At 34.7% G+C, this 19,597-nt stretch overlaps 1 protein-coding gene across 1 annotated transcript in view; it reads right to left on the reverse strand.

The window, feature by feature from the left end:
• Nucleotides 1–4,796: 4,796 nt before the first annotated feature.
• Nucleotides 4,797–19,597, reverse strand: part of LOC126885190 (aspartate aminotransferase, mitochondrial-like) — a 51,375-nt gene continuing 36,574 nt past the window's right edge. The window contains exons 3-4 of the mRNA XM_050651626.1: nt 18,007–18,311; nt 4,797–5,345 (exon numbers count right to left, since the gene is read on the reverse strand). Coding sequence (XP_050507583.1) covers nt 4,888–5,345; nt 18,007–18,311 — 763 coding nt within the window. The 3' untranslated portion in view covers nt 4,797–4,887. The remainder of the gene's footprint in view (nt 5,346–18,006; nt 18,312–19,597) is intronic.

Below are 19,597 nucleotides of genomic sequence, written 5' to 3' on the forward strand. Positions count from 1 at the left end.
TTTCTCTATTGGCCTCTATCTTCAGCGGCTCTAAGAGCTTCCCAGAACGAGTTTCCAGCTGAATTCTTTATTTGGCTGGACCATCTAGTTGGTGATCGTCCTCTTGATCTTCTCCCCGGAACGATTCCAGAAACAATTAATCTCTCCAAACGGTCGTCACCTCTGCGAACCACGTGACCAAAGAATTGCAGTATTCGTTGCAGACATATTGTGGACAGCCTTTTTTTAATCTTGAGTTGGATTAGAATGACAACGTTTGTCCTATGAGCTGTCCAAGGTATACGCAGCATTCTTCTCCAGCACCACATCTCAAAGGCATCAATTTTTTGGCGCTCGCATGCACGAAGAATCCAAGTCTGTGCTCCGTATAGAAATATTGAGAATACAAGGGCATTCACCAGTTTCATCTTGATATTTTGAGAGATAGATCTGTCTTTCCAAACTTTAGTTAGGCGACTCATCGCATTTTTTGCCATACCAATACGTCTCCGAACTTCTGCTTCACAGTTACCATCATTAGTTATACTAGACCCGAGATAGACAAAGGCGTTTACTATCTGGTATTCCTGTAACATCAGTTGAATAGTGTCGAATCTGTCGACCACCATTATTTTTGTCTTAGCTTTATTGATTTTCAGACCAACTTTATTGCTTTCGTACTCAACTCTTCGCAGGAGATCAAACATTTCTTGCTCATTTGCTGCTATAAGTGTAGTGTCATCAGCAAATCTTAAATTGGAGATATTCCTACCAGCTACTGTTACTCCACCGGCCCATCCTTCTAAAACCATCCTCATGCCATGTTCACCATAAATGTTAAATAAGTCAGGTGACAACACGCATCCTTCTCTAACACCTCTCTTGGTCTTGAATTGGTTTGAGAACTTCTGATCTTGTCGTACTCTCGCTATATTGGACTGGTACAGATTTTTAATAAGTGTCACCAGGTACATTCGTACGCCCATTTCTATTAAAATTGACCACAGATTTATCCAGATTACACAACCAAATTCCTTTTGATAGTCAACGATGCATATAATCATAGGTACTTGAAATTCTCTAGACTTTTCAATGAGTTGTCTCAGGTTCAGGATTTGTTCCCTTGTACCTTTCCATCCATCCAATGGCACTACAGCCCAAATCGAGCCTTGGCCTCCTTCAATAAGCTTCTCCAATCATTTCGATTTACCGCTGTTCTTTTCCATGAACGCGTTCCCAGGAAGTTCCTGGCATCCTCATCGACTTCTTCTTCCCATCTCTTTTTAGGTCTTCCAACCGGTCTTCTTCCCTGCATTCTTGCATTCAGCAATTTTCTGGGGATTCTATTCTCATGCATGCGGACCACGTGCCCTGCCCACCGTAATCTCTGTAGTTTAGTGTGTTGTGCTAGAGTTGGTTCGCTATATTGCTCGTATATTTCTCTATTATACCTAATTCGCCAGTTGTTATTTTCCCTTATTGGGCCCAGTATCCTACGTAATACTTTTCTTTCAAACACATCTAATGCATTGGCAGATTTCTGTGTCACCACCCATGTTTCGCAGCCATAACTTACTATGGGCCTGATTATTGTTTTATATACCCGGAGTTTTGTTTTCCGGTGTACGTCTCGCGATTTGAATATGTGGCCCATCGCGAAATATGCTTTATTTGCCAGCACAAGCCTTCTATTTATTTCCGGTTCTTCTTCACTGCTTGCAACCTGATCCATTCCTAGGTACGTGAATCTATTCACATGTTCTATATCGTCAATAAAGTGTTGTTGAGCCGGTCTATTTGATCTGGTTTGTATGAGTAGTTTTGTTTTATTTGTGTTTATTGCTAGCCCTACTGCTTCTGCACTCTGTTTCAACTCAACGTAGGTTTCTTCCGCTGCATTCATTGTTCTGCTCATTATGTTTATATCATCCGCGTATGCTGTTAATTGGGTAGATTTGTTTGTAAGTATGTTATTTCCGCTTACCGTCAACCGTCTAATTACATATTCAAGAACAAGATTAAAAAGTACTTGTACCTTTACCCTTTAAAAACCCCGCTTGTTCCTGAGGTATTTGGTAATGTATATAGGTTTTTAATCTGTTTCTGATGATATGCAACAAGATTTTACTAGCACGTGTTATTACTGACAGTGTGCGGTGGTTTTCACATCTGGTAGTAGTTCCTTTTTTGTGTCTCGGGATATAAATTGAGGTACACCAATCAGATGGCCATTTTCCTAAATTCCAAACAGCGACACAGATAGAATGGATGATATGTAATCCTTTGTCACCTAGTAACTGTAGTATTTCACATGGTATTGAATCAATGCCTGGGGATTTATTTCTCTTTAGTGATTTAATTGCATCTTTGACTTCAGCGAGTAAGACAGTAGGTTCTCTAGGTTAGTCAGAGGGCTACTGATTTTCTGTTGATACCTCGTTATTTTTATATAGCTCGCCAAAGTAGTTTCGCCATGTTTCCAATATTTCGTCAGTATCGGTCTTTAGATTACCTTCCTAATCTATTACAGACCACGTTTGAAGTTTAAATTCTCCGGTAAGGAGTTTGATCTTCTGAAAAAAATCCTTCGGTTGATTTCGACAGCCATGTTCCTCTATCTCTCTGCATATTTGAGAGGTGTAATCAGCTTTGTCTTTACGGCACTGTTTTCTGATTTCTTTTAATAACGCTCTGTATTCATCGTTTGTTCCGTATCCAGTTTTATGTTCTTTTCTGCGTTGAATTACAGTCCACGTATTATCGGATATCCATGGCTTACGGCCAGTGGAAACCGCTGACTCACAGTCTTTTGCAGCCTCGATTACCTTATCTTTGAGATAGATCCAAGTATTCTCAGGGTCACTGACTCAGGAACGTATCGCATATCGTCAGTTAAAACACATATTAAAGAGTAAAATCGTCCAGCTTCTTCACTATTAAAGATATCAAAGAGACTAAAAAAATAAAATATTTACAAAATATGAGACTACAACATAATTTCGACCTTGTACCATTTCCCCCCACAGGGTGTCTCAAACTATAGTTTCAGTTAAAACACATGTTAAAGAATAAAACCATCTATTTTCTTTGTTTCTAAAGATATAAGAGACATTTGTTCTTCTTTTTGTATAGGCATGGCTCTGTTTTTTCAATGCGCCTCTAGTAAGTTGTCATTAAATCGTTTTTTCGTGGTCTTCCCACTGATCGTCTTCCTATTGGGGAACCGTCTCTCGCTGTCCTTTACTCTATTTGTTGTCATTCGGCTTATGTGGCCATTCCATCCTGTTATTCTGTTTCTTACCCAGTTATTAATGTTATCCACCTTGCATCTCCGTCGTATATCTGTACTTCTCTTGCTCTGCCCCATAGAGTCTTACTATCGATTTTTCGAAGGGTTTTCATCTCCGCTGTTTCGAGCAATCTTTTTGTCCTCTCTGTATCGGGTCGTGTTTCTGCGGCGTATGTCATTAACATACGCTTGAAAGAATAGAGCATGTTTTGATATTGTTAAATTAAGGTAGGCTTTTGAAGATCTTTTTAAAATTATATTAAGTTCAAAAATAAGAAGAACGTTGATCATTTGAGTAGATTATGTGAATACCTCAGAAGGTAGCAAGCAAACAAGCATATAGGTCTGGATCCCGCGTATGAAAAAAAAGTTGATTAATAGCCAGCTGAAAATTTGTTAATAGCTTAAGGGTGTCTAGTCGGATAAACTTTGATATATGGGAACACTGAAACAGGGGCAGTTTTAATTGTGGAACAGGTTAAAGATTTGGAACGGTCACACCACGAAAACGGCACATTTATTTTGTCCGACAGAACAGACTTAAACTCTCCGAACAGAGATTAAACTCTCATGCAAAAATCAGACTGCTATTTATCACCTGTCATAATTCCTGTCATTTGACATATTCTACATGTTCCACTCATTAAAACGCCCATCTGGTGATAAATAGCAGTCTGATTTTTGCATGAGAGTTTGATCTCTGTTCGGAGAGTTTAAGTCTGTTCTGTCGGACAAAATACATGTGCCGTTTTCGTGGTGTGACCGTTCCAAATTTTTAACCTGTACCACAATTAAAACTGCCCCTGTTCCAGTGTTCCCATATATCAAAGTTTATCCGACTAGACACCCTTAAGCTATTAACAAATTTTCAGCTTGCTATTAATCAACTTTTTTTTCATACGCGGGATCCAGACCTAATAGTGATTTGCTTGCTTGCTACCTTCTGAGGTATTCACATAACCTACTCAAATACAGAAAGTAGGCTTCGCGTCTGGAGATGTTGAGTACTTTAGTTACATTTACTATTATTATATTGAAGAAGCCACATCATTGTAGCACATGATAGTGGAAAAAGTCGAATAAATAATACTCTGTATAACCCTTGAAGTGGAAGTATCCGATTTTAGTTAAAACATTTCAATTTCATTATTACAAAAATTAATATTTTTACTGGTATTGACACTTCTTTTCAGTATTTAAAGAAAAAAAAAATAAAATTAGGACTATATGAGGATGTAAAGTTTTGTTTTTAATATAATAGATTATAAAAAATAAGAAAAATATGTAGGGTACAACACCTTTTAAAAAATGTATTGCTAAGTGATTTTGAAGTAATGAAGCACCAGGTGTATAAAGGTCATATAAAATATCTTTTTGTTGATCCCAGTTCAAAGGAATATTCGAAATTTAATAATTGAATTAGTTTAATTTTTATACTCACCATATAATTAGCAATTAGCCGCTTAAATAAGTGGGTTTTTCTTAAAAGAAATTTAAAAAAATAATCATTTGATCATTCAAATGAAAATATATCAAACATTTTATTTTTATTACGACAATATACATACAAATATATCACCATTTTTATTATTACAAAATAGTCATACTAAAGAACATTATTACTTTGTCTCGCTAACGACCTTATGAAAGGCATTACAGACATAATCGACATTTTTGGTGTTAATCCCTGAAACAGATATTCTTCCGTTATCCATCATGTATATGTGGTAGTCCTTTATTAGTCTTTTGACACCGGCAGGTTTTATACCGGTATACGAGAACATTCCTATTTGATTGGTTATATGATCCCAATTTTTAGTTGATCCAGCTTTGGCCAATCCTTCTTTTAAAGTTTTTCTGGCCCAAAGGATTCTCGCAGACATCTGCTTGAGCTCTTTTAACCACAATTCTTTTAATGTTTTATCCGATAAAATTTCTAACACTATTCTGGCGCCGTTGATTGGAGGATTTGAGTATATAGACCTTGCTATTAGCTTCACTTGGGACTCCACTCTCTTTGCTTCTTCTGGTGATTCACAGATGAAACTAGCTAGACCAGCTCTTTCGCCATACAGACCTAAAATGCATATTCAATGTATTTTCCTGCGCAATGGAAGGTAGCGCAAATAATACTAATCCCTAAACCTGGTAAACCTCAACACGAAACAACTTCATACCGACCAATAAGTCTACTGCCTGTCATGTCGAAAATTATGGAAAAATTACTAGCTAAGAGACTAATGAAAATTATTGCAGAAAAAGAACTTCTACCGATACACCAATTTGGATTTAGAGTCAAACATTCAACAATTGAACAGATCCATCGACTGGTAGAATTAATCCAAGACTCTTTTGAAAGTAAGCAATATTGCTCAACTGCATTCATCGATGTGAGTCAAGCTTTTGACAAGGTGTGGCATCAGGGACTACTCTATAAACTAAAAAGGGACCTACACCAGTACATGTATGACATACTATACTCATACCTAAAAGAAAGATATTTCCAGGTAAAATATGAAGACAAGATAACCGGTCTACATCTCATAAAGGCAGGCGTTTTTCAAGGTAGCGTTCTTGGGCCGATCCTCTATCTACTATTTACCTCCGATTTGCCTACGGACAATAAAGTATGTACAGCCACATTTGCAGACGATACCGCAATAATGGCGGTACATTCAGATCCCGTTGTTGCAGCAGACCAACTCCAAGAAAACCTAAATAAAGTCCAGAAATGGACTAAGAAATGGAAGATAAAACTTAACGAATCCAAATCAAGCCACATAGTATTCACTAAATGTCACAGCGATTCTCCTCAAATATCACTCAACAATGCTCCCCTTCCAACGGTAGATACTGTAAAGTACTTAGGCCTACATATGGACAAGAGACTCACTTGAAAAACTCATATATGGAAAAAAAGAAAACATCTTGACACCATATATAGAAAATACTATTGGTTGCTCGGAAGAAAATCCCAGTTGTCGTTGAGAAATAAATTACTAGCATACAATGCCATACTCAAGCCAATTTGGACCTACGGAATACAGTTGAGGGGCACTGCTTCAAAATCCAATCTAGCAATCATGGACCGGTTTCAAAACAAGGTTTTACGAGCAATAACTGATGCGCCGTGGTTTGTAAGCAACAAAGACATCCTACAAGACCTTCAAGTGCCAACTGTGAGTGAAGTGATAGTGTCACACAGTGATAAATATTTACAGCGACTAGAAAACCACCCAAATGTGTTAGCGCTAAATTTATTAGACAATAGTCAACAAATTAGACGCCTTAAGCAAAAATTTCCATTAGATTTACCATTCTTAACTTAAGAAACACTAATTGTAAACGTAATTGTAATACTCATGTAGAGTAAATATTTATTGAAATATTTCTCTTCGGGCCATTGTAAATTTCAACAAATGTGTTTATGGTCTGTTTTTTTTTAGACTGATTGCACAGTAAACAAACAATAAAAAAAATATTCAATGTGCTTTTAAAAATAATACCTAAAAACTAATAAAAAATTAGCATAAATGGGAGTAGTACTACACTTGTGAGCCAAAAAATCGACACACTCGATGAATTGTAGATTTTTGCAGTTACTCGAGCGGGTCACATTATCACATGGGGAGAAGCCTTGTACCCTGTAAATGTACTCTACCATAATATATTGGCTCTTAAAACAGGGGAGTTCGTTAAGGGGTTCTGAAAAATAATCTATTTTTAGAGAAACTCGAAATCATCAGATTATGATAAGGTAAGTTAAGGCCATGGGTACATAATTCGCAAATATTTTACGACTGTCCCTACTTTTTCTGTCTTTACACGGCAAATTACGTGTAGTAAAATTAACATTGATATGGATATGTAAACATTACTAGAATGTCATTCTACTTGAAAATGTCTTGATTAACTTAAAGAGATGACTTTTGAATTTTCTTGATAACTTTTATTTGTATAATTGCAAATTATTAATTCAGTTAATAAATGTGATAATTTTTTCACTAACTATGTATTCAGTGATTGTAATAATTTATATGTACAACAAAAACTATTACTCAATCGAGAAAAGAGGAAAAGTGATAAAGTGATTTTTTAATAATATATTGTTAATATGGAACGCTTAGAATTTTGAACATATTTAACAACAAAATACTTGGACCACAGAATATATTAGCCTGATGTATTCTCTGCTTGGATCTTCCACAAATCATACAGAATAGATAACTTTTTATTAAGTTCACGTCTTAAATCAATTGAAGGGTTAAGGGAAAAAAACAAGGAATGTCACGTTATCTTTGTTTTGAGACAATAGGAAATTTAATGTTGGTGACTACATATCTTTAAACCATAGCACTGAAGAAATAGTATTTATTTTTATTTAGTAATCTTAAAGTACATTGTATTTAATACACAAACACATTTTAACCAAATTTTAAAAAAACAGAGATAAAAAATTAAAAATGTACCTAACTACAAAAAAAAACTAAAAAAAACAAGGACTGTCCACACATCACGTTGTATTTTACATTACATTATTATTCTACGTTACAAACATTTAGTTGCACCAGCTAATAGAAAGGCTGAAAACAAAATGATGTCAACAAGAATGGCAATAAAAATTATAACAAAAGGCAATGCAATATGTTTTTGATAGCCTAACGCAATGGTCGCCTGCTTTTTTGACCTTTTGCGAGCAGCCTTTTTAAAATTATAGAATGCCTGTGCCTTACGTTTGTGTAACTCATTTTGAATTGTTAATTTACGAATTTCTGCATCAACCTTGTCATAATTTAATGATTTTAATTTCGCCCGGAATTCATCACATGCTGAACATGTGTCTGACCTTGGGTAACCAAAGGATAAATTAAATTTCGTGTTAAAAATTTGCCGATATGTAACGTAAGAAACTTTAAAGGTCGGATGTTTTTCTTTGAACAAGTTGAACATTTTTGTAATGTTCAAACTCTCTGGTAAATACTTTTTCTTAGATTCGTGTAAACTGTAATAGGATAATCTAGTTTTAAGACACACATTCATTTCTTGGGAAACTCCATTACGCTTAACTCTAGCTTTATTGGCCGCGCCGTTTCTAACACTTCAGGGTTTTGAGCTATGGTTGTACAGAAGGATCCTGAAGATACCATGCACAGACAAAGTCACCAATGAAGAAGTACTACGGCTACGGAGAATGAACACAACCGCAGATTTAGTCAACATCGTGAAAGGCCGTACTTGGGATTTGAAAAATTAAGGCACATACGAGCTACTCCAATGCAGTTTACAAGGAAAAAGGGCCCCAGGTCGAAGAAGAATATCCTGCCTTGCTAACATACGAGCATGGTATAGAAAGATCTCAACACAACTATTCCGTATAGCAACCAACAAAGTCATCATAGCCAGAATGATCGTCAAGGTTCGGAACGGACAGGCACCCTAAGAAGAAAAAGAAGTTTCTAACAAACATAAACAAAGGAAACTAAACGATTAAACTCGAAATAAAATCGTAGTTATTTTTGTTTTTGTTCAAGTAGACTCTCCTTGTTTTTATCTTTCACGCGTGGACATTTCCAGTTTTTATCCTTCGCAGTACTATTTTAAATAGGCATAGTTATCGGACGGTCCAAGTTATTATCTACCAGTCTACTGTAAATAGTAAATACATAAAATATCTGTTAGATAGTGTCACTATCTCAATTTCTTATAAAATGTGACATTCCCGGTTTTTCTCCTTCACCCTTCAATTATTTATCAAATAACTATATATCAATAGTATTTAATCAACAACTCAAAATATTCCCGATGCCATGTCAAATATTTAAAATTGTCACTGATTGTAAGGATTCGAAAAAAAAATGAATCCCCATTTGAATAGTATTGCAGCCGAAAATACGTATGCTCCTCTTGCTCTAAAAATCCTCTTAACAACATGCAAAACAGTGTATATTTAAAAAATCTGACGATTTGATCGGGGCGTAAGAAAATGGGCGTGTCACAAAGTTTCACAAAAAAAAGCGAATATTTCGCGAAATGAACGTCAGATCGAGAAAGTAAAAAATACGTGTTCAATATTTTTGAAAAATCTATCGAATGGCACCAAACACGACCCCCCACGGAGGTTGGGTGGGGGTTACATTAAAATCTTAAATAGGACCCCCAATTTTTATTGCAGATTTGGATTCTTTACCTAAAAATAAGCAACTTTTATTTGAGACATTTTTTCGAATTATGGATCCATGGCACTATAATCTGAAAAAAAAACGATTGTTGGAAATGAAAAATTAAATTAAAAAATGGAAAGTCCCCCACTTTATGGATAACTTAACTTAACTTTTTTTGGTTTTGAGACCTACTTTTCACAACCCAATAAGTCCCCATAACGCTCGAGTAACTGCAAATTTAGCATACTTTCCTCCCCTACTATAATGTTTAAGTAATTCTATGTTGTTGTTCTGAAGCTATTTTCTTGTGGCATTTTTATAATCAAGTATATTCAAATGGGAAATAAGCCACAATTTAAACTAAAAATGATTTTATTAACGTTTTTTATTAACTTTTTTTATTAATTTTTTTTATTAATTTTTTATTAACCCGACTTGGGCGTCGAAACGTTAATAAAATCATTTTTAGGTAAAATTGTGGCTTATTTCCCATATGAATATACTTAATTCTATGTTGTGTTACTTTAACCTAAAACAACTAATTGTCTATAGAACTTCCAAAAAATAATTGTTTTATGCAAATTGGTAATGAGTTGTAAAATTTGCATACTTCTGTAATGACATAGAGAATGCAAAAAATATTATAACAGGCATGTTCTAGGCTTTCCTTAATTTTCTTCTGGAGATTGAAGCTGTCACCGAGTTTATTCAGGTTTTCAGTCTCGATAGAAAGTGTAGAAAATATATGAAAATATACAGTAATAAGCACGCTAATAACCGGTAAAATAACGCAAGACATGGACAACATCATGCGTTGTGAAATAAAAGGAGATGAAAATAGTAGAGTTCGGAAATTAGCGATATTAACCTATAAAGCGCGTGATACACACGCAATCTTTAAAGCGCGTGATACACACGCAATCTTTAAGTACGCGGGTTTAAAGATCGCGGACCTACTCGGCTCGCCGTCGGTGATACACGGCAGACTTAAAGTACGCGGTTTTAAAGATAGCGGTCGCCGTCGGTAGCAAAAAATTTAGAAACTGTCCTCGTGGTTAAATTTTTTATTTTCTGTGTACCTAATTTTGCTGAAATCTTATGTTTTTTAGTAGAGTTTGATTATTTTTTTGATCAAGTTTTGTTAAATAGAAGAATAATTTGATTTTTTATAAGTGTGGTAAGCTGTCAAAATCGTGATGTGAAGTATAGCACTTGTTTTTGATCTATTTTAATTTAATACAAGGTAGGCATAAACAAACAAAATATCATAGATAAGATGGTATTATTTTCATCAGGAGGATAAAACAGCCTATAAATAATTAGGTTTACTCAAAAACAAATAATCAAAATAATTTAGTATAGCTTAAAATAGTGTTTTACGGTTTTCTCAAAACTTATAAAATGTAACTTGTCTCCTTTCAACAATAAACGATTGAATTATTTCTAGGCAATTTGCTTAATTAGTGAAAATATAAGTGTAACTTTAAACGCAATAACATGATGGCTCGAGGCTCGTGGCTCGTGGCAGTGATACACGTACGGGTTACGAGTAAGATTTCAAACTTGTTGGATCGACGGCGTACTTACTCGGCGGACTTAAAGTACGCGTACTTGCGGTGATACACGCGCAAAAAAGGTCGCGAGCCATAAGTTCGCGTACTTACTCGCGTGTGGATCACCCCTTTAAGTACGCGGGTTTAAAGATCGCGGACCTACTCGGCTCGCCGTCGGTGATACACGGCAGACTTAAAGTACGCGGTTTTAAAGATAGCGGTCGCCGTCGGTAGCAAAAAATTTAGAAACTGTCCTCGTGGTTAAATTTTTTATTTTCTGTGTACCTAATTTTGCTGAAATCTTATGTTTTTTAGTAGAGTTTGATTATTTTTTTGATCAGGTTTTGTTAAATAGAAGAATAATTTGATTTTTTATAAGCGTGGTAAGCTGTCAAAATCATGATGTGAAGTATAGCACTTATCCACAAGGAAAAAAGTTTTCCTGTAGTTGGCTGTATACCATGTGATACAAAAACAATAAATGCTGTATAAAAGGTATATTTAAAAATATATATACCTTTTTTAAACTTTATACTTTTTTAAATATACCTTTTATAAAGTATAGCACTTGTTTTTGATCTATTTTAATTTAATACAAGGTAGGCATAAACAAACAAAATATCATAGATAAGATGGTATTATTTTCATCAGGAGGATAAAACAGCCTATAAATGATTAGGTTTACTCAAAAACAAATAATCAAAATAATTTAGTATAGCTTAAAATAGTGTTTTACGGTTTTATCAAAACTTATAAAATGTAACTTGTCTCCTTTCAACAATAAACGATTGAATTATTTCTAGGCAATTTGCTTAACTAGTGAAAATATAAGTGTAATTTTAAACGCAATAACATGATGGCTCGAGGCTCGTGGCTCGTGGCAGTGATACACGTACGGGTTACGAGTAAGATTTCAAACTTGTTGGATCGACGGCGTACTTACTCGGCGGACTTAAAGTACGCGTACTTGCGGTGATACACGCGCGAAAAAGGTCGCGAGCCATAAGTTCGCGTACTTACTCGCGTGTGTATCACCCCTTTAAAACATTACAACTTACGATAGTTTCCCACCTTTAGACTTACCTAACAGCTAGTACTTAAGTCATATGTATGACGTTAACGTAATGTTAACATTTTTTTTAATTGTAAATAATAATTTTGACGGAGCTGTGAGAGCGAATAAATGAGTGAGTTTGGAAGCAAGTCTTTCCATAAATAAATCAAAAACAAATATTATGATTAATGAGTTAATAATTTTACTATAACTTAAAAAAAATATTTAAAAACTAATTTAAAGATTACAGACACAGTTTTCCCGTTCCCTCAGGCAAAAAATATTCAGCTACTAAATGTCAGTCGAAACGAAAAAAAATTAACGTCTAAAGTTGGAAAACTATTGTTTTATTGGTTTATACCGATAATTTCCCACCTCAAGTTACTTGTTGCTAGTAGCTGAATATTTTTTGCCTGAGGGAATGGGAAAACTGTGTCTGTAAAGGCGGGTATACATATGCGCTCTGCTCGGTATGCGAGCCGTTCGCGCGCAGCATATTTGTTAGATTAGTACGTGTTTTCAAGTGACACACAAACGGCTCGCACACGGCGCACCACGATCTAACTTCTGTCGGCTTTTCAACAAATGCTTTGATGGTTCGCAATACGTATTTGGACGGGTTTGCGAGTGGTTTGTTGGTTTTGGGGCGCCTGAGATGAATATTTGTTAGTAATGGAGTGTTAGGAAGGAAATATCAAACTTATTGATGTTTACCGTGGAAAGTGAAAATGAGATGATGACATTGAATATACTTAAACATGTTAGCTTGCAACCCCCAACTTGTAACTAACTTGCAACCATCTTGCAACCAATTTGCAACCAACTTGCAACCAATTTGCAACCAACTTGCAACCAATTTGCAACCAACTTGCAACCAATTTGCAACCAACTTGCAACCAATTTGCAACCAACTTGCAACCAATTTGCAACCAACTTGCAACCAATTTGCAACCAACTTGCAACCAATTTGCAACCAACTTGCAACCAACTTGCAACTCAACTTGCAACCAATCGGAATGAAACCAAACACTTCTCGATGAGAATAGGAGAAGCTACTCCCGACGTCGGCCGATATCGGATCTGATCTGATCGGAGAAAAACGGATCCAATGTAGGCACCCACATTTAATACTAATTATCTACAATTACTAAATGTTCGTAAGTTTCCTCTGGATCGCGGAAGGTTCGTCAAAATGAAAAATTTTAACGAACATTAACCGCGCCGTCAAAATTATTATTTGCAATTAAAAAAATGTTAATATAAAGGCGGATATACATATGCGCTCTGCTCGGTGTGCGAGCCGCTCGCGCGCAGCGTATTCGTCAGATTAGTACGTGTTTTCAAGTGACGCACAAACGGCACGCACACGGCGCACCACGATCTAAATTCTGTCGGTTTTTCAACAAACGCTTTGATGGTTCGCAGTACGTATTTGGACGGGTTTGCGAGTGGTTTGTTGGTTTACGCGCGTCCGAGTTGAATATTTGTTAGTAATGGAATGGTCGGAACTGTCGGAAGGAAATATCTAACTTATTGATGTTTACCGTGGAAAATCATTATTGTGGAATCCTCAATAAAGAACCATTTAATTTAAAGAAACAACTTAAATCCGATCTGAACGGAAATAGAAGCTGAAATAAAAAATATACATGCGGACCAATGTAAAAATGGTTAGTTCATTGTTGTACTAAAAATAACATGTTGTGTTAAAAATAAGATTTACTATTTTATTTGGGCATAAGCCACAATTCTAGTTTGAAATCAAGTTTACTTGACCTTTCGACTTTCACTTCGGAAATAGTTATCAATATAAAAAAAACATTCATAAGCAGATATATATTATGTGTCACCGGAAAGCGAAATAGGTAACGCACAACTTGGAGAACCTATAGTTTTCTAACTTCATGTCTGGTGAAGCAACGCAGTTGAAACAAGCAGATATATTATAATTGTGTCACCGGAAAGCGAAAAAGGTAAGGCACAACTTGGAAGAGCCTATAGTTTCCTAACTTCGCTTCTGGTGAAGCAACGGAGTTGGAACAAGCAGATATATTATAATTGGGTCACCGGAAAACGAAAAAGGTAAAGCACAACTTGGAAGAGCCTATAGTTTCCTAACTTCGCTTCTGGTGAAGCAACGGAGTTGGAACAAGCAGATATATTATAATTGGGTCACCGGAAAACGAAAAAGGTAACGAACAACTTGGAAGAGCTTATAGTTTTCTAACTTCGCTTCTGGTGAAGCAACGGAGTTAAAACAAGCAGATATATTATAATTGGGTCATCGGAAAGCCAAAAAGGTAACGCACAACTTGGAAGAGCCAATAGTTCTCTAACTTCGCTTCTGGCGAAGCAACGGGGTTGGAACAAGCAGATATATTACAATTGTGTTACCGGAAAGCGAAAAAGGTAACGCACAACTTGGAAGAGCCTATAGTTTTCTAACTTCGCTTCTGGTGAAGCAACGGAGTTGGAACAAGCAGATATGTTATAATTGTGTCGCCGTAAAGCGAAAAAGGTAACGCACAACTTGGAAGAGCCTATAGTTTTCTAACTCCGCTTCTGGTGAAGCAACTGAGTTGGAACAAGCAGATATATTATAATTGGGTCACCGGAAAGCGAAAAAGTTAACACAGGGCTTCGAAGAACCTATAGTTTTCTAATTTAGTTTCTGGTGAAGCTACGCAGTTGAAACAAGCAAATACATTACAATTGTTTCACCGGAAAACGAAAACGGTAACGCACAACTTGGAAGAACCTATAGTTCTCTAATTTTGTTTCTGGTTGTAGGAACAAGCAGATATATTATGGTAGGGGAGCAAAGTATGCTAAATGTGCAGTCACTCGAGCGCTTTGGGGACCTATTGGGCTGTGATTATTAGGTCCTAAAACCAAAAAAAGTTAAGTAAAATTTTCGATTTTAGTGGGGACTTCCCATTTTTTAATTTAATTTTCCATTTCCTACAACCTTTTTTCCGATTACAGCACCATCTATCCATAATTAGAAAAAATGTTTCGAATAAAAGTTGTTTATTTTTATACAAACGATCGAAATCTGTAATAAGAAATGGGGGCTACCACTTAAGATTTTAAAGTAACCCCCCACCTCACCTCTGTGGGGTGTCGTGTTTGGAACCATTCGATAGATTTTTCAAAAAATATTGGTAAAGTGTATTTTGCAGTTTTTCGATATAATGTTTATTTTGCGAAAGATCGCGGGATTTGTATTTAAAAATTTTAATTTACCCCTCCCCCCTCTCCGTGGGGGTCATGTTTGGTATTTTTCGATAGATTTTTGAAAAACATTGAACACGTAGTTTTTAGTTTTTCAATCTGACGTTCATTTCGCAAAATATTTGCTTTTTTTTGTGAAACTTTTTGACTCACCCATTTCCGTACGCCCCGCTCAAATCGTCATATTTTTGAAATATAGACTCTTTTGCATGTACATAACTTACCTAATCTTAATCTGACAATTTCGAGTATTTTTAAGGATAGATTTTTTTTTCGGGCCCCCCTGAACGAGCCCCCCCTGTGTTAAGAACCAATAGATGGTGGAGATACATCTGCAGGGTACAACGTTTCTCCCCATATGATGATCTGACGCGATCGAGTAACTGCAAAAATCCCCGCTTGGGCTCCCCTACCATTATAATTGTGTCGCCGGGAAGCGAAAAATGTAGTTCCCGAAATGTTCGCAAACTGTGGCTTATTCCACATAAAATAGTAAATTGCATAAGATGACACAAGAAAATAGTTTCAGAATAATACCAAAATAAGATGTAGTAGAAGTACAGGACAGAGACATGATTATCTACAATTACTAAACGTTCGTAAGTTTCCTCTGGTTCGTCAAAATGAAAAATTTTAACGAACAATAACCGCGCCACGCACGCGCGGCGCTCACACGGCGCGGCGTTCGCGGCGCGGATATCTGTCTCCGCCTTTACGTTAACGTCATACGTATGACTAAAGTAAACTAGCTCTTAGGTAATAGACCAGGGCGGATCTGTAAAAATATTAGTACATTTGGACGTTGAGAGGTGACTCAAATTTTTTTGCAGAAATTGCTTGAAAATAAATCAAATAATAATATTTGAGTTATCCTCCCTCTCAAAAAGGTCCGGAACATTGTTTAAATAAACAAAATGTCAAAAAATTAAGGAAAAATTCGATTTTTTTCTTGGTTTTTTGATTATAACTTTAAAAGTATTCATTTCCGAGAAAAGTTGTACTGACATAAAAGTTGCGTAATTAAATTTCCTATAATATAGAATTAGTTAAAAATTTAAGAAATACTCACAATTGTTGCAAAATAGCAATAATTTTGAAAAAAACATACAAAAACAAGTATTCGCATTTTACGTTTTTCAACCATTTATGCTACACTTAGGACCTTCATATTTTACCTTGAATAATTTTATGATACAGTAAAACAATACTGTAAATTTCATTAAGATCGGTTCAATAGATTTTGCAAAATAAATTTTGCAATCCAGCTTTCGTAAAAAAAATTCATTTTTTCAAAATGTTACAGGACTGAAAATAAAGCAGATAGCAAGTTGAAAATTTTTTTGCACATAGAAGTGTACTGTACCATTCATTTGCCATTTTGCAAATTCAAAATCGCTTAACACCACGGCGTCAGGAATTTTTTTAAATAAGCATTAATTATTGGTGCTACGCGCAGGACAGCGGATAGGTTGCTCTGATTGGGCATTTCAATGACCTTTTATAATGATTGATACATTATAATTTTTATGACATTTTGATATAAATAAATAAATTTGTTTATTGCAAAATAAAAACACATACTCTATCCTTTGAAATAACACTTTTATTAGCAAAAACTTTCTTTGTTCATATATTTTAACTTAAATAATAAAAGTTTATTATTTTTAAACATATTCAATTGTTTAAACAATATTTCACAAACAATAATAAAATTAGTTTGATTTTTGTGGAATTAAAATATTAAAATACAACAAAACATAGAGTAAGAAAGTAATATATTAGATAAAGATTAGAAGAAATTTTGGTGGAAATCAACCTGTGTGAATCGAACACAGCTGTCCTGCGCGTAGCACCAAAAATTATTGTTTATTTCAAAAATTTTCTGACGCCGTGGTAATTAATCGATTTTAATTTTGAAAATTGCAAATGAAAGGTAGAGTACATTTCTATAGGCAAAAAAAAATTCAACTTGCTATCTTTTTTACTTTCAGTCCTGTAACATTTTGAAAAAATGAATTTTTTTTGCGAAAGCTGTATTGCAAAATTTATTTTGCAAAATTTATTGAACCGATCTTAATGAAATTTACAGTATTGTTTTACTGTATCATAAAGTTTTGTTTTACTGTATCATAAAGTTTTGTTTTACTGTATCATAAAGTTTTGTTTTTCAGGGAGAAATATGAAGCTCCTAAGTGTAGCATAAATGGTTGAAAAACGTAAAATGCGAATACTTGTTTTTGTATGGTTTTTTCGCAATTATTGCTATTTTGCAACTAGGGTTACTATTTTTTAAATTTCTAGCCAATTCTATATTGTAGTAAATTGAATTACGCAACTTTTATGTCAGTACAACTTTTCTCGGAAATTAATACTTTTAAATTTTTCGGAGAAAAAAATCGAATTTTTCCTCCAATTTTTGACATTTTGATTATTTAAACAATGTTCCGGACCTTTTTGAGAGGGAGGATAACTCAAATATTATTATTTGATTTATTTTCAAGCAATTTCTGCAAAAAAATTTGAGTCACCTCTCAACGTCCATCTCAAAACAGATCCGCCCTGGACTATAAGTCTAAAGGTGGGAAACTATCGTAAGTTGTAATGTTTTATAGGTTAATACAGCTAGTTTCCGAACTCTACTATTTTCATCTCCTTTTATTTCACAACGCATGATATTGTCCATATTTTGCATTATTTTGCCGGTTATTAGCGCGCTCATCACTGTATAATCCTTACCCATATTTTTGGAGAAACTTTGACATATAGCCATACCAAGGCCAGCTTTAGCAAACTGACGAACTGGGTACGCATCCAGATCGTAATCTCCAGTACCAAAACCTTGATATGCGAAATCAAAAAACACATAAAATTGCTTCTCTTTGCAAATACAAACAAGTTCATCCCATTGCTTGGGTGTAGGATCAACTCCTGTGGGGTTGTGAGCTGAGGCGTGAAACAACACTATGGATTTACAGGGTAATTTGTTCAGGTCATCCTTCATACCCTCAAAGTCTAAACCTAATGTTTTTTCGTTGTAGTATCTAAAAATATATAAATAAATTTTAATGAAAAAATCCTTTATAAAAGGTATATTTATTTAAAAAAGACCTTAAAGGGCCACATCTGTCACAGAACGTTTTTGCTCTAAGCAGAGCATCATCAGTGCAGTTACAGTGACATACACAAATGTGTTACAATGACGTTATTGTTGAAAAATCTAATTGATGGATGAAAATATGGTCATATCGGTAAGGGGGTCTACCCCAAAATCCCGACAGCCAAAATCCCGACAGCCAAATCCCGATGGCCAAAATACCGACACGCCAGAATCCCGACAGACCAAAATCCCGACACGCCAAAATCCCGACAGGTTTGATAAGTTCCTTTAAAACATATAATTACATTTATTTTTGGTTTTTGTTTACGGCCATCTGTTTTTTATTTTTTGTTACTAAACAAAATTATTTACCATTTAATATGAACTAATTTTCTAAATAAAATTTCTAACTTGGGTATATGAATTAAATTTTTTTTTTGCCAATATATAGTCCAATAATATACAGGGTGATTGATTAGTAGGGTAAAGCTCAATAGCTCCGCTATAGTAATAGATAGCAATAAAAGTTAATAACAAACATTTTAGCCACCTTTAAGCTTCACATTACAAAATTAGGTAGAATGTTACAGGGTGTTCGGTAACACAGTGGCAGACCTAACTTTTGTTTTTTTAAATGGAACACCCTATATTTTATTTTATATTCGAAATCCTGTTAACTTCTCAATTACAAAAATATAAAGGTTTGTAATGTCATACAGGGTATTTACAAAGTTATAACCAATTTTGTATGAAAATCGTAATAAGTTCAACTCCCTGTATAAATAAAAATAAGCACAACAGCAATGGTGTATTCATGCCATATTTTTTTATTTATTGTCAAAATTTTTAAGAATTATTAATATTGCTAATTTTCTTTACATCAAATACAGGGTGAGTCAAAACGCAATTACATTATTTTCTCAGTAATGTTAAAGGGAACACCCTGTATTTTATATCATTATTGAAAAGTAACATTAACGTACTTTAATTTTTATATAACATTCTCTATGCGCAAATTTATTAGTTTTCGAGATATTTTCATTTTTCAGAGCAAATTATTTTAGGTGTTTAAATTTATCTAAATTTTAAGTAAGCCATGACTGAATTGACAATTGAAGATTACCGATTAGCAATAAGGTAATCGATGTAACACTGTAGCAAATAAAGAAATAAAAATAATTTATTAGTAATACATTTTACAAACAAAAACACAACCACTACATGCAACAT

The sequence above is a fragment of the Diabrotica virgifera genome, chromosome 5 (genome assembly GCF_917563875.1).
Source record: "Diabrotica virgifera virgifera chromosome 5, PGI_DIABVI_V3a".
Lineage (NCBI taxonomy): Eukaryota > Metazoa > Arthropoda > Insecta > Coleoptera > Chrysomelidae > Diabrotica > Diabrotica virgifera.